Source organism: Stegodyphus dumicola, chromosome X2, assembly GCF_044657685.1.
Source record: "Stegodyphus dumicola isolate Sdum_Otavi_A_Nest chromosome X2, ASM4465768v1".
Taxonomy (NCBI): Eukaryota; Metazoa; Arthropoda; class Arachnida; order Araneae; family Eresidae; genus Stegodyphus; species Stegodyphus dumicola.
In genome coordinates this window covers 171203315-171217057 of record NC_140781.1, presented here as the reverse complement: position 1 = coordinate 171217057, position 13743 = coordinate 171203315, and the positions used below count along the sequence as shown (strand labels likewise).

At 32.6% G+C, this 13743-nt stretch overlaps 1 protein-coding gene across 2 annotated transcripts in view; it reads right to left on the bottom strand.

The window, feature by feature from the left end:
* Positions 1–7882: 7882 nt before the first annotated feature.
* Positions 7883–13743, bottom strand: part of LOC118188943 (BTB/POZ domain-containing protein KCTD9) — a 79875-nt gene continuing 74014 nt past the window's right edge. For both annotated transcript variants that reach the window (XM_035359471.2, XM_085810107.1), the window contains 2 exons: positions 9293–9426; positions 7883–9122 (listed from right to left, as the gene is read on the bottom strand). In XM_035359471.2, the coding sequence (XP_035215362.1) occupies positions 9006–9122; positions 9293–9426 (251 nt within the window). In that variant the 3' untranslated portion in view covers positions 7883–9005. The remainder of the gene's footprint in view (positions 9123–9292; positions 9427–13743) is intronic.

Genomic DNA, 13743 nt, shown 5'->3' with positions numbered 1-13743 from the left:
AGGTTACACTTTCAAGGTCATTGACTTCCGAAGCAAATTTCACATTGATTGGAAGTTGTTATTTCTATTTTCTTTGACGAAAATGACAACCAATAAAGAAATTCCTTTAGTTACGAGACAACTAATTATCAAATTGACAGATGAAGGTAAAACTCTTCTTTATATTGGTAAAACCATTGGAAAACCATTTGCTAGTGTGCAAAGAGTTATTCAAAACTATCTTGACATTGGTAGTCTTGCTGTAAAACCAAGATGTGGGAGACCGAAGAAGCTAATGCAGAGAGAAGAAAGAAAAATTCTTTTACGAATTAAACAAAATCCTAAACTTTCTGCTGCAAGCATTGCAAAAGACATTTTTTTAACTAGCAACAAGGAAATTTCTCCTGAAACTTTACGAAAAGTGCTGCGAAAGGCCGATTATCATGGACTCAAACCTAGGTCTAAGCCATACATTTCCGAGACAAATAGAAAGAAAAGAATTGCTTTTGCCAAAACATATTTAAACTCTTCGCAGGACTTCTGGAACAATGTAATTTGGTCAGATGAAAGTAAATTTACAATATTTAAAGTTAATGGCCACCCTGTTGTATGGAGAAAACCAGGAACACAACTGAATCTGAGAAATTTAAATCCAACTGCCAAACATGGAGCTGACGGTGTGATGGTATGGGAGTGTATGTCGTCGAAAGGAGTTGGATATTTTCACATTATTGATAAAGTCATGGATAAGTATGTTTATCTGGATATTCTGAAGAAAAATCTACGAGACAGTGCCTGAAATTTAAACCTTTCTAATACCTTTATTTTCCAACAAGACAACGATCCGAAACATACAGCTAAAAGTGTGAAGGAATATCTCCTCTATCACACTCCAAGACAGTTGCGTACTCCTCCACAATCACCAGACCTTAATCCAATCGAATATTTGTGGACAAAATTGGAGAAACGAATTTGAAAACACAATATTACGTAGCGAAATGAGCTAATTAGTAATTTGCAGGAAGAATGGAAGAAATTTACGTCGGATGACACTGAAAAACTAGTTCAGTCAATGCCTAGACGTCTGCAAGCTGTTTTGAAGAATAAAGAATATCCTACAAAGTGTTGAAGTAATGCAAAAAACTTATATTTTGCTTTTTTTTAAAAGTGTACGCAGACTTATTGGAGGGAATTTCTGAGTTTTTTTGACAAAATATATTTTTGAGAAAATGTAAAAAGTATTACACTGATATTATTTACTTTTTATTTAAGCTTACAATTTTAGCTAATAGAAGAAAAAAATGCGATGATTAAAATACTTTTTTCTATGCTTTAAGTGTTTTTTCTAATTTAAAATTTAGTCTGTATGCAGACTTTTGTGGCTAACTATATTTTTAAATAAGAAATTTCATTTCACTAGGGAATATGTTTTAAGATTTTGAACTATTACATAAATAGAAGTTCAAGATGAAAAGTCTATAACTTCTCTAAAATCAACCCAAACTGATACTTCATTCGGTATTAACTTATTACATTTAATATTGCAAAAGAAAATATAAAAAAAGGTTTTTGCAGCTGCAGTTGGATAAATGCGAAAAAGCAGCTGTTCTACACAACATGATGTGCTAGTTTGCTTGAGTTACAAACCTGAAAAAGATATGAATGTTTGTGACTGCATTTTGTCTTTGTTGAATGGAACATTTAAAATCTTTCAATCTGAAAGTCCTCTCAAGAAGTTACTAAACGGAGAAGGAATGCACAAAACCTTCAGATACAAACCGACAGGATGTTCTGGATCAAAATTGCAATGAAGCTTAACCAACAAAGTTACTCTCCACCATAAGTGCCCAAGGCTCTTGATTACAAGAACACCTCTAACTCAGCGTTTGCCAAACTGGAAGGCGCGCGAATATTAGCCAGGATTGGTGCACGTGCAGCTAATACAGTCAAAAGTCTTTAATCCGGACTCGTCGGGACTTCGGCGATTCCGGATTATCGGTTTTTCCAGATTATAGATCATTAGTTTAAATCTGGTAAGATGGCATGCAGAAATTATAAAATTAAAAATATGAAACTGTAATTTATGAAATAAAGAGCAATTATGATCTAAAGGGTATCAAAATTTACAAAAAAAAAAGCTTAATATTTATTTGTTTACTTTATTAAACATTTCTTTCAACAGGCACATGAGTAAAGCATACATTATGCATAGTCGAAATTAGAAAATTGCAACCAGAAAACTATTTGATGTGTATTCGTGATATTTATAATGATGAGGAATTTGATTTAAATTATATCAAAGACGGAGTACATGAAGATGAAATACTACATTTAGTAAGGAATTATAAGCCGAGTAAAATAAAAACATCTGCCCTGAAGATAAGGATAGTGCTGACAGATCAACTTCCAGTTCATTGTGCACCACGACGTCCCCCCCCCCCCCCCCCCGCAGAGCAGCGTGAAATTGATAAACATATTTCGGAATGGTTAGAGAAATAAAGGATATGCCTTTATCCATTTTTTGCAGCAATTCTACTTTTTGTTTGCTGGACATCGAAACATGCTTTCGCTTCGTAGATCCTTTGGCAGTTCCAGAATCGGAAACTCTTTTTGACATAATCGAAAGTTCAAGCTTACTTTTATAAAATTATTCTGCAAAAAATAATAAGCCGGATCCACTTAGAAGATTAAGGAACAACACAATCTGCAACATTAACTAAAATAGATAATTAGATAATTTTAGCTTAGCTTATACCGTCCATTATACATTAAATGCACATGCGTAAAGGTCAGGGGGGCCCAAGAGCGATGTGCAGTGCAGAGAGAAAGTTATGCCACATATGCATGACGTCATGTGGGTGACAGTGTTAGTTCTTGGCGTGTTTACTTTTGTTGCATCAACAGTTTGATTTGATTTGTGTTGTTAATTTGCTATTATACCTAGGCGGAAGTAGCAAATTGTGCTATAGTGTTGTGTCAGAATTATACACGTTACTACGTTTTTTGGCGGAAAACACTCTTTACAACCAGATAAAATTTTTTTTTTAAATAAATTTATGTAGTTTTCATGCATAACTGTGATGTAATTTTACATTTATTTTTCATTTTACTGCTATTTTACATTTAAATTGAAAAATTTCTCATTTTAAACCATTTTTTATCATAATCTTCATTTTGTGTATGAGACTTACATTGTAGTGAGCTATTTAAACTCAGTGTCATGTTTACCAGTACTGAGTACCTGAATGATTAGTTAATAAATTTGCATATCCAATTTCATTCACATGTTTTGGTTACTTTCTTTACATCCCAAACGTAATTCTATGTCTATTCTAGCGTCTGGGTTAAGCTTTGCGAACTAAGTAAACTGATACATGCCTCACCGTGAGGAAAGAACAATTTCTCGACCACACTATGATGCAAACATCGAATGAGTGAGTGACATATTTCCTTCAGTGTTATTTAACTGATGCATACAGGTATGTGTGATGTAATTTAATTGATATAACTTACACATGCTTGAACCTGAAGGAAAACAAATCTGTATATAATGCTAGAATACAAATAGCGAAAGAGTAAGATATTCTGTTCAGTGTTATTTAACTGCTGCATATGTTTTAATTTTGATTCCATATAACTTGTTTTTAATTATAAGAGAAAGAAAAATAATTCAATATTTAACACACATTTCGAGTATAACAAAAGTATTTTAAGAAACAACCTGATAAAAATACATTAGTAATTAAAAATATTTAATTTGTGTACAGGCTGAATTGAAATTAAGATGTGGTGGTGTATTTAATTATGGCAAAGCACACTAGGGCTATCTGCGTAATAGGTGTGATGCCTTCGTGGATGACTTTCTCAGGGAAACTGGCTCGTATACACGTTACACATGAGGAAAGCCACGAAAACACCCATACAGCCAGCCCGTTCGTGGGATTCGGACCGAACTACCAGTGTTCAGCGACTTTACCACTCGGCCGCTGGTGGGCCGAAACTAAGATGTAGGGCAAGTTTATTATTATTATTATTGTGTGCATATGTGTAAGAAAATGTATGTTAATTGTTCCATTTTTAATGTATGGAAGGAAGAATAGGATGCCAATATCGAAGATTATTTACTATAGCAAATAATCACGTCAGGATAAATGTTATATAGAAATCTTGGGAGTGTAAGGGATTATAAGAGTACTTTTAGATTATACTGAAAATATACGCACTTCTGCTAAAATCTGAAGTGAATCAGTATGAAGTGACTTTTCACTTTAAAAAGAATGTGATAAGTATACTATTTAAAAGTATAATGACGGATATTAAGAAATTTGTAGAATTTTATGGTATTTAAATATGAATTTGTTAAGTCAAATTTTTTATATACATTTTTGCTTGAGATATGTAATTTAAACTGAAAATCACGATCATATATTTCTCATGGAATGTCAAAGTTCATTTGTATTAAAAAAAGTGCATGAGCAATGAAAATAAATAGAATAATACTTTTTGATTATGTTTTTGCCATGGTCTTAGCACTTATGCCATCATGTGTTCTGTTCAACAAGATTTATTTAATGCAAGCAATACTACGAAAAAATATTGAAAAATACCTTGTTTTACAATATTTATTTCCCTTAATTAACTTAAATATCATTTTTAATTTTCTAATGCTTTCCTTTACGAAAAGAATTTAATGTTTACAATTATTTTCAGCATTTGTACGAATTCTGTGCATAAAATAAACATTTTCTTTAACAAAATACTTAATCGGAAAGTATATACCCGGTATTTCCGGTGTATCTACTACATATAAAATGATCATTTTGCTTTAGTTTACATTTTTTACATTACCAAAATCATGTAGCAGACGCATCGGCCGATGCGTCTTGTCTCCCGGGTGACGTCACCAGCAACCAATGGCACACTTTTTCCGTTCCTGGCCTAACCTTAGTATATTAAAGAACCTTGCATAAAGGTATTATGCACATGTGTAAACGCATTACGCGTTTACGCATGCACAGAAAGTTTGTAGCTTTGAGGTCCGGATTATAGATCATTCTGGATTATGGACGTCCGGATTAAAGACTTTTGACTGTACAATATGTAACATATAGGTACATATAACTACTATGCTGCTTGGCCGACCAGTAACTCTCTAAAAATCAAGATAATATCGACTTCAGTTTAGCTCAGCAGTGTTAGATCGTGTTTCTTATTTTATTTTGACGTACCTAATTACTCACTAATCACAATAGTAATTTAATTAAGTTTAATTTTTTAAAGAAAAATAAATTAATTATCCTAATATTTTTAGAGAAATGGATAAGTTCTTGACTAGTTATAAGAGAAAAACCTCTAATAATGAAGAATCTGACGTTGGCACTAGTAGTAGGAATCCGGAAGGAAGAACTCCCAAGACAAGAAAATACGATTCGTCTTATTTATCCTTCGGATTTACAAGTGTTATTACTGATAATGTGGAAAAAAACCAATGTGCTTGTTTTGTTTGAAAGTTTTCGGCTGCTGATAGTACGAGACCCGGAAAATTAAAGCGCCACATTGGAACTATGCATTCTCAATACGTTGGCAAGTCCCAAGAATTTTTTCAAAGAAAATTGGATGAGTTCACTAAGCAAAAGCAAGCGTTCAAAAAAACAGTTCATATTCCATCAAATGCATTACTAGCATCGTACTCAGTATCTTACAGAATCACGAAGTGTAAAAAACTACACACAATAGGAGAAACAGTTTTGCCAGCAGCTATTGATATGGTCAAAACAATGTTTGGCAAATCATATGCAAAACAGTTGCAACAAATACCGCTTGCTGATAACACTGTTGGCAGAAGAAACGATGATATATCTGACGATCTTTGCGATCAATTAGTTTCTCAGATGAGCACTTCAAAATTCGCCTTTCAAGTAGATGAAGCAACCGATGTAGCTAAAGACGCACATTTAATTGCATATGTTCGATATGTTGAATAATTGAAGATATTTTTTTATACGAAAGCTCCACAGAGCAGCTCTCGTATAAAAAATATTACTGATCTACATTTTTACAAAAGTGACAAAAGTTGTTAACTACATAAAAAAAAAAAAAAAAAAAAAAAAAAAAAAAAAAAAAAAAAACACAGTCTATTAAAAGTTAAGTTATTTGCAAAGCTGTGTGAAGATATGGAAGCTGCTTACACCTCACTTTTGTATTACTGTGAAGTGCCCTGGCTATCTCGTGTAAAAGTGATTCAGAGGACACTTGAACTCAAAGAAGAAATTGCAATTTTTCTCGAAAAATTCGTAATGAGGATGCAAATATGTTTAGGGATGATAATTTTATTATTAAACTTACCTATTTGGTGGAAATTTTTGGAAAATTGAGTGTTTTGAATAAATCGATGCAAGGGCTACAAATGCATATATTGATTTAAAAAGATAAAGTGAAAGCATTCATTAAAAAATAGAGATATGTAAGACAAATGTGGAAAAAAATAGGTTCAACATGGTTCCACTTTTAAATTTATGCACCCAAGTAAATAGAGAAGCAAACAAAAATCTATTTGTTGAACACTTGGATGGTTTGTTAATTCACTTTTCGAATTATTTTGATGACCTTGATTTTACAAAATATGCGTGGATACAGAATCCATTTATCGACAAAGAAGATGACAAATTTGAATTAACAAGTATTGAGAAAGAAAACTTAATTGAACTATCTTGTGATACTTCTTTAAAACAAAAGTTTCAGAATGTATCTCTGATTCAATTTTGGCTAGATATTAAGAGTGAATATAATATTTTGTCAAATAAAGCTTTAAAAGTATTGCTGCTGTTCACAACATCTTTTTTATGCGAAACAGGATTTTCTGCATTAGCTGCAATAAAATTGAAATATTATGCTCGTTTGGTTGTAGAAAAGGAGCTTCGTGTCTCATCAACGACACCAAGATTTGATAAACTTTGCGCTAATAGGCAAGCACATCCATCTTATTAAGCTACAATACTAAAATATTGTTATTCATTTTTTCTTGTGCATAAGAGTGTATCTTAATAAATTTTTTAGTACTAAAAACTTTTGTGTTTGTAGTATTTTATAAAATGGAAGAGCGGCGCCATATGATCAACTATTCTTAAGGGAGCCATGATAAAATAAAGTTTGGAAACCACTGCTCTAACTGCAATTATGATTACTTATGTGGCCACTGTAATGCACAGACCTACGTATGAAAAACAGCACCAGTAAACATCTTTTTGCATGAAAATATATAATGGACTTAATATTTAACACAAGTTTTATTCTCTTAGGGGCAATAGTCATTTACAGCAAAAACTGCTGAGTTAGCTTCCATGCAGTTGTTGCTGAAGACACAAAATTTAGAATATAGCAAGAAAGTGTTAAAACCTAAGTAAGGTAATTCAAATGAAGATGGGCGTCTTGCTAATTTCATCTCATAATATTTGTTTATGTGTTATATGTTATTTTATTGAATGCAAATGACATATCCAACATAAATTTTTAACCAAATTGCATCTAGCTCTATGAGAAAGCATGAAAAAATAACTAAGCTTATACAACTCAATGTTGTTTTCTGCACCTGAACATTAAATACCGAATGTATATCTGAATTCAAGTTAAACTTTTCAAAAGAATATGCTACATTTATATTATATACCCAAAACCATCCACTGAATTTTTAAAAATTTTAGCCTTGCAGAAACAAAAAGTTCAAATTTAATATTTTTTCTCACTGAATTTTCTTAAGAGTTTATACCAAGATGAATGATTTTCATGTGCTTCTTTGAACAATTAAACACGCCAATTCAGCAGCTTTCTCATATTTTTTCAACAAGTTGATTACAAATTATAAATTAGGAACTTAGGCAGAAAATAATCAGATATAAAATCAAGATTTATTTTAAGTAATTTATTAAACTTATTAACAAAAATTATACAATTTTCCAAACCTGCAAAAAACCACAGCAAACAATATATTCCACACTTTTCAAGCAGATTGGAGGAAAACATTCTGATTTGTATAAAATAAGCAACTGATATATATGCTATTTTTACTTATAATCAATCACACACAATAAAAAGAATAAATTTTCAGTTTCTCAATAAGACATAATTTGAAGTTTTGGATTGTCTAAAGAGCTCTTTAAATTTCAAGGGGTTTACAGTATATTAATGCATCCAATATACATTAGTTAATGTTTCATAAATTAATTTTTATATAATTTCAGTGGGAAGAGATTTGTAGATGAATAACTTAACAATGCAGAGCTTGCAAGAGCTAATTTATTGCAAAAACATTTCAAAATTAAAATTTATTTGTATTAAAATGGAATCAAATTCCAATGCATGCTTTGAAGAATAATATAGAAAATGCTTGAAATGCATAGAAACACATCATCTCACCTATACTCATATTCAAAACTTTCAAAATGTAGCCAAATATGGTCAGCTCACGTTTACATATATACAGTTTCAACAAGCACTGAATGGATGGACTAAAAATCACTTTCATGGAACTAATATATATACAAGCAACAGTCAGTGCAGAAGGTATTTTACATTAAAAATAATAATAATAATAATAAAATAAAAAAATAAAGCATATTAATGAGAACAAATAATTTAACAATGAAGTGTAAAACTTCATTTTGGTCAATAAAACATAATACTAAAGCAAATACATCTTGTTAAACATGTCAGCAGTGAGATTATGAATCCAAAAAATAGACATCAGTAAATAAATATTAACTAAAAAAATGCAGTCTTAAAAAATACAGCCAAGTTAGCATTTAAATAAATTAACTTCCTTCCTTTAATTATTAATTAATATTTTATGGGCTTCTTCACATCACTCCCAAAATCCAATAAAATAAAATTAAGTATATTTATTTTAAAAGACCATGTAAAAATATTTGATTTGCATAAACAAACTGCTGAAGGCAAATATGTTTTTCTTGGGGCCAGATATTGCATATTCATTTATGGATCTAGTTGGTATGAAAGCAGTCAAGAACCTTTTATCTTATAGCTTGAGACATATGCAAAGGTGTAAGCATAAGTTCAAAGGCAGCATCTTTTAAATTTGCACCCCTCAAATTTGCTTCATGTAAATCACTTCCTGAAAGATCACAATTCTAAAAGAGAAAAATATTCAAGAAAATCAGAAAGAAATTTTTTTTAAAGGTACTCAGAACTGTGGTTATTTTAAGTCCAGAAATTTATCAAAGAATAGTGAAATAAATAAATCTTTAATACTACTGCAAGTTAAGTGATGCTGAGTCTAGAACAAAAGTCATAAAATTACCTCCAAGTCAGCACCAGCTAAAACAGCACCTCGAAGATCACAATTCTGCAAATTTGCATTTTTTAAAGTAGCCACTCTTAAATTGACACCAGCCATCTGACTGCCTTCCAGATTAGCTCCTTTGAGATTTACACCTGAAAAAAGATAATGGTAATAATGCTTGTGTTAGATTTTCCAACTAAAAAAAATCACTCGGTAATCTTTAGCATTACTTGAAATTTATCACATATGTATACAAAATAATTATGAACAAAACAAAATTATATAAAACAAAATTATAACAAACAACATATATTAATACAATTCAATATGACTGATAATTACTATTCTAAAAAAATAAAGAAACGAAAAACACCGCTGTTCCCAAGTCTGATAATTTAGGTACATGATTTAAAAGATACAGACTCCAAATATTTTAATAAGACATTAAAAAGGACATAGTTAAAAGGCCCACCAGCTGCTGAGCGGTAACGTCGCTGAACACTGGTAGTTCAGTCCGAGGTTCGAATCCCGCGAATGGGCTGGCTGCATGGGCGTTTTTGTGGTTTTCCCCATGTGTAACGTGTATACAAGCCAGTTTCCTTTAGAAAGTCCTCCACGAAGGCATCCCTCCCCTTAGGCAGATAGCCCTCGTGTGCTTTGCCATAATTAAATGCACACCAACGACATTTTAAAAGGCAATATTAATGCAAGCAGAAAATTAAAGGAAACATTTTGACAGAAAAAAATTCAAATATTTTTATTGACATAACTTGTAATTTTAGGACACAAAATAGATATTTAATAATGAGTTGGTCTACTCAAGCCTTAAGCATGCCACACATGTATGAATAGAATCACATAGTTGCCGATTTTGTTCTGCAAAAATAGCTGTTTACAAATTTTGCAATGACCATACATAACTGCAACTCTTATCAGTTTACAACTACCTCCAGACAGAAGTCTTTCTTGCAGACACAAAAGGAATTCTTGGTTTTCCTATCAGTCATCACATTCCAATTCTATTATGCTCCGTTCTATTCTATTCTGCTCATTGAAATCCATGACAACAAAGCCATCCACCATCATGATGTTAAGAAAAGAGCTTAGTTATAGGTTGTTACTTTTTGTGACTGTTGCATGCCAGTTGGTCATTTGTATATGACCTCAATATTTCTGGTTAATACCCTCTGTCTAATACTCTGATAAACTCTTAACAAGGTAGACTTAAAAAAACAGAACTCTTGTGATTTTCAAAACTGTATGACCCATCTTTCTGGCATATCGTAAGCAAGATAGTGCAGGGCATTTACACACACTGAGTGAATACTTAATCTGAAGTAATACTTCACTAAGCTAATGCAGACTTATCATCTGACTGACATCCAGTGTACTGCTTAGGGGTTCTGTGTGTTAATTTCCTTTTAGTTGTTATTTCCACCATTCTCCTAGTGGTATACGATGAAATTAAATTAATCACAAGCAGACTGACAGAAGTTCCCCCTTCCTCACAACCTAAAAACTAAATCGAACCTGGAAATACTGTTAAAAGTGTAGTTACTGATTTATGCATTATCTGAACATTATTTCTGAAAGCAATGAGCCATATGAACATTTACGATATTTTGCCAAAACTTTGCATCACATACTGACTCAAACTGACTCAAACTGACAAACATACTGACTTGCCCTTTTTAACATTTTCATCAAACTCTGTAAACATTTTTATCTAAGTTCTTTAATATTATATTAAATATTAAAATTCATAAAAGAAATTCACATATATTACTTACATTAATTACATTAAAAATACTTTCTGTGGTATTTTTCATGTATTCTTAACAGAAATCAATGAAGTAATTATTACTCCTTTCCTTTTGTTACAAATATGGCAGAATCAAAGGGTACAGTCTGTCATCATTGTTGTCACTACTTCCACCAATACTTAAAGCAAATAATGCATTACACACTGATTCTACAGTATCAGCTAGAGCACTCCCTGTTAGTGTTTTCACAATTCCAGCAACTTTGGTATGCCCATAGCTATTTTTTTTTTTTTTTTCTACAGCAGAATCCAGGAATATCACATTAAAAGTTCTTTCAAAAGGTCTGAAAATGAAACTGGAATGTTCTATTCAATTAAAAAACCTAACAAATCAGCAATTTTTATAATCCTTTTCTTTGTCTTTTATGAAGAAAAAATCCGATATTTCTTTAATTTCATTGCATTAATTTTTTTGTGAAATTTATTCATTTCTTTATGAAAATTATTATTATTTCATTTTTCTTTCTTTAAGAAAATGCCATGCGCAAATGAAAAGTCTTTGCTACAGACAATGCAATGTGCATGATTTACAGAAATTTCAGATGCTTTAATGAAAGGAAAATCCGCTGAATACGAGTCTTAAAATTTCTGGATTGTAATTTTTGCCTTTTGTTTTGAGGCAGTATAATTCACAAACTCAAAATATTCCAGTTTAATCATAACTCACAAGAAGCACATGCTATGTTTTTTCACCACAATCCAAACATATGAAAAAACAGCAGGTGCTTGAAAATATTAATGACTGGAGTTTGCAATGATTACAATTATTTAAAACCAGCAAAACTATCAGCTCACCATGTCATAAAAGATGTCACAATCATTTTGCCAATCATCATATGAATATTTGCCCATCATCACGAGTAAACTGATTTCCATTTGTGCACCATTTTCCTTGCCCCCTTCACTTTTTTTCAAATTTACAATACACTCTTTCTTAAAAATAAGCAACAAAGGCAAAAAATACAGAATAAATTAAACACTATTTAATGGATATGCATATAATTGATCCAAGAGGTTGGTGTAGAATTACTAGACCACCATAACAAATAATAAGGCAAATACATAGAAAAACACATATATTACAACCATCGCATTACAAAAGACCAAATGGGTCAGAAGCATACGCAGTAGAAACATCATGCTAAAAATGGGTATGATAGTCTCTAGCTGAAATGTAAACTTGACAAGGGCAAGACAAGCTGGCAATAGTGTCATTCATAACTTGTGGCAGTTGCACCCATTCCTCTGATAATACCTGTCAGAGGTCATGGAGGATGTCTGGTGGCACACTGTAACCCATTATCCATCATTCCAACATGTCTCTCACATATTCTATGGGACTGAGTTCTGGTGATCTAGCAGGTCACAGCAAATGTGGAATGGTTTCACTCTCCAGATAATTCTGCACCAATTGAGCTCTATGCAGGTGGGTGTTATCATCCGTAAATACTGCATCAGTACCCACTGCAGCAGTAAAAGGATGCATAAAATTGTGTAGAATTTTGTAGCAATATCAGACGGCTGTGATGGAATCACCAAGAAACACATAAAGGTCGATGTGGCCATTTGTTAATATCCCAACCCATACAAGTAAGCCTCTCCTCTGTGGTTCCTTTCTATGATATTGGGTCGCCGATAGCGTGTTCCTGGCTCTCGCCACATCACTGACCTTCGTGAATCATCCATAAAGAGCATGTGGCCCCATTGCTCTAGTGTCCAATTGTGATGTTCATGGGATGGGGACAAAGGAATACAAACAACAGCTTTTCAGGCATACAGTCCATCTTCATGCAGTCGAGGCTACACAGATTAGCATGATATGGGCCATTCTGCAACAGCAGGTGGACGTGACACCAGCTGTCATGCTATTAGTAATCTATGGCATCTTGCACATAGCAACAGGAAGCGATCGTCTGCCATTGTAGTAATCCTGTGCTGTCTAGACCCACATCTTCTACAGGGATTTTGATTCCTTTGGAAATGATTCCACAGCCTACTGATGACACTACGATGCACATTGAGCTCTCTCGCAGCAGCAGATTATCTTGAACCAGCCTGCAACATCCCGACAGCCCTCCATCATGCAAACGGTGTCTTCGGCTCATGCTTCCTGCTTAGGCTATCTCGGATGACATCGAACTATTGCTGCTTGCGAAGTGATGCATAGTTCTGGCATGCCCCTTTTAAGACTTTTCTGCAGGATTGCATTTTATGCTAACTTTGGTTGCCTATTTGCATTCAGCAATGCAGCTTCTACCTCATATGTAAATTGTATGTTTTAATTCCCTCTTTTTACATTCACACCTGTCACGTCTTTTAGCATTTGTTGCTTAATTTTTAAGTATGAGAGTATTTTCCATACTTCCCATACCTAGAAGCTTTTAAGGAATTTTGACAGTGGTTGAAGATTATGTTTATGTCATAACCTCTGTAACACTGATGAAATAAAATTCAAAACTCACAAAAGAATTAGAACTATTTATACCTCAATAAGCAGCTTTCTGCCAGAAGCTACAAGATGAGAGCTAGTGAGGTTATGTGGAAAGGTCGAAATCAAGCAATGATGCTATGTAAATTCAAATTTCATGGCTCAGTGCCTAGGACAAATTATTGTATGTTGGAACCTATTAATTAAAAATAAGTCTAA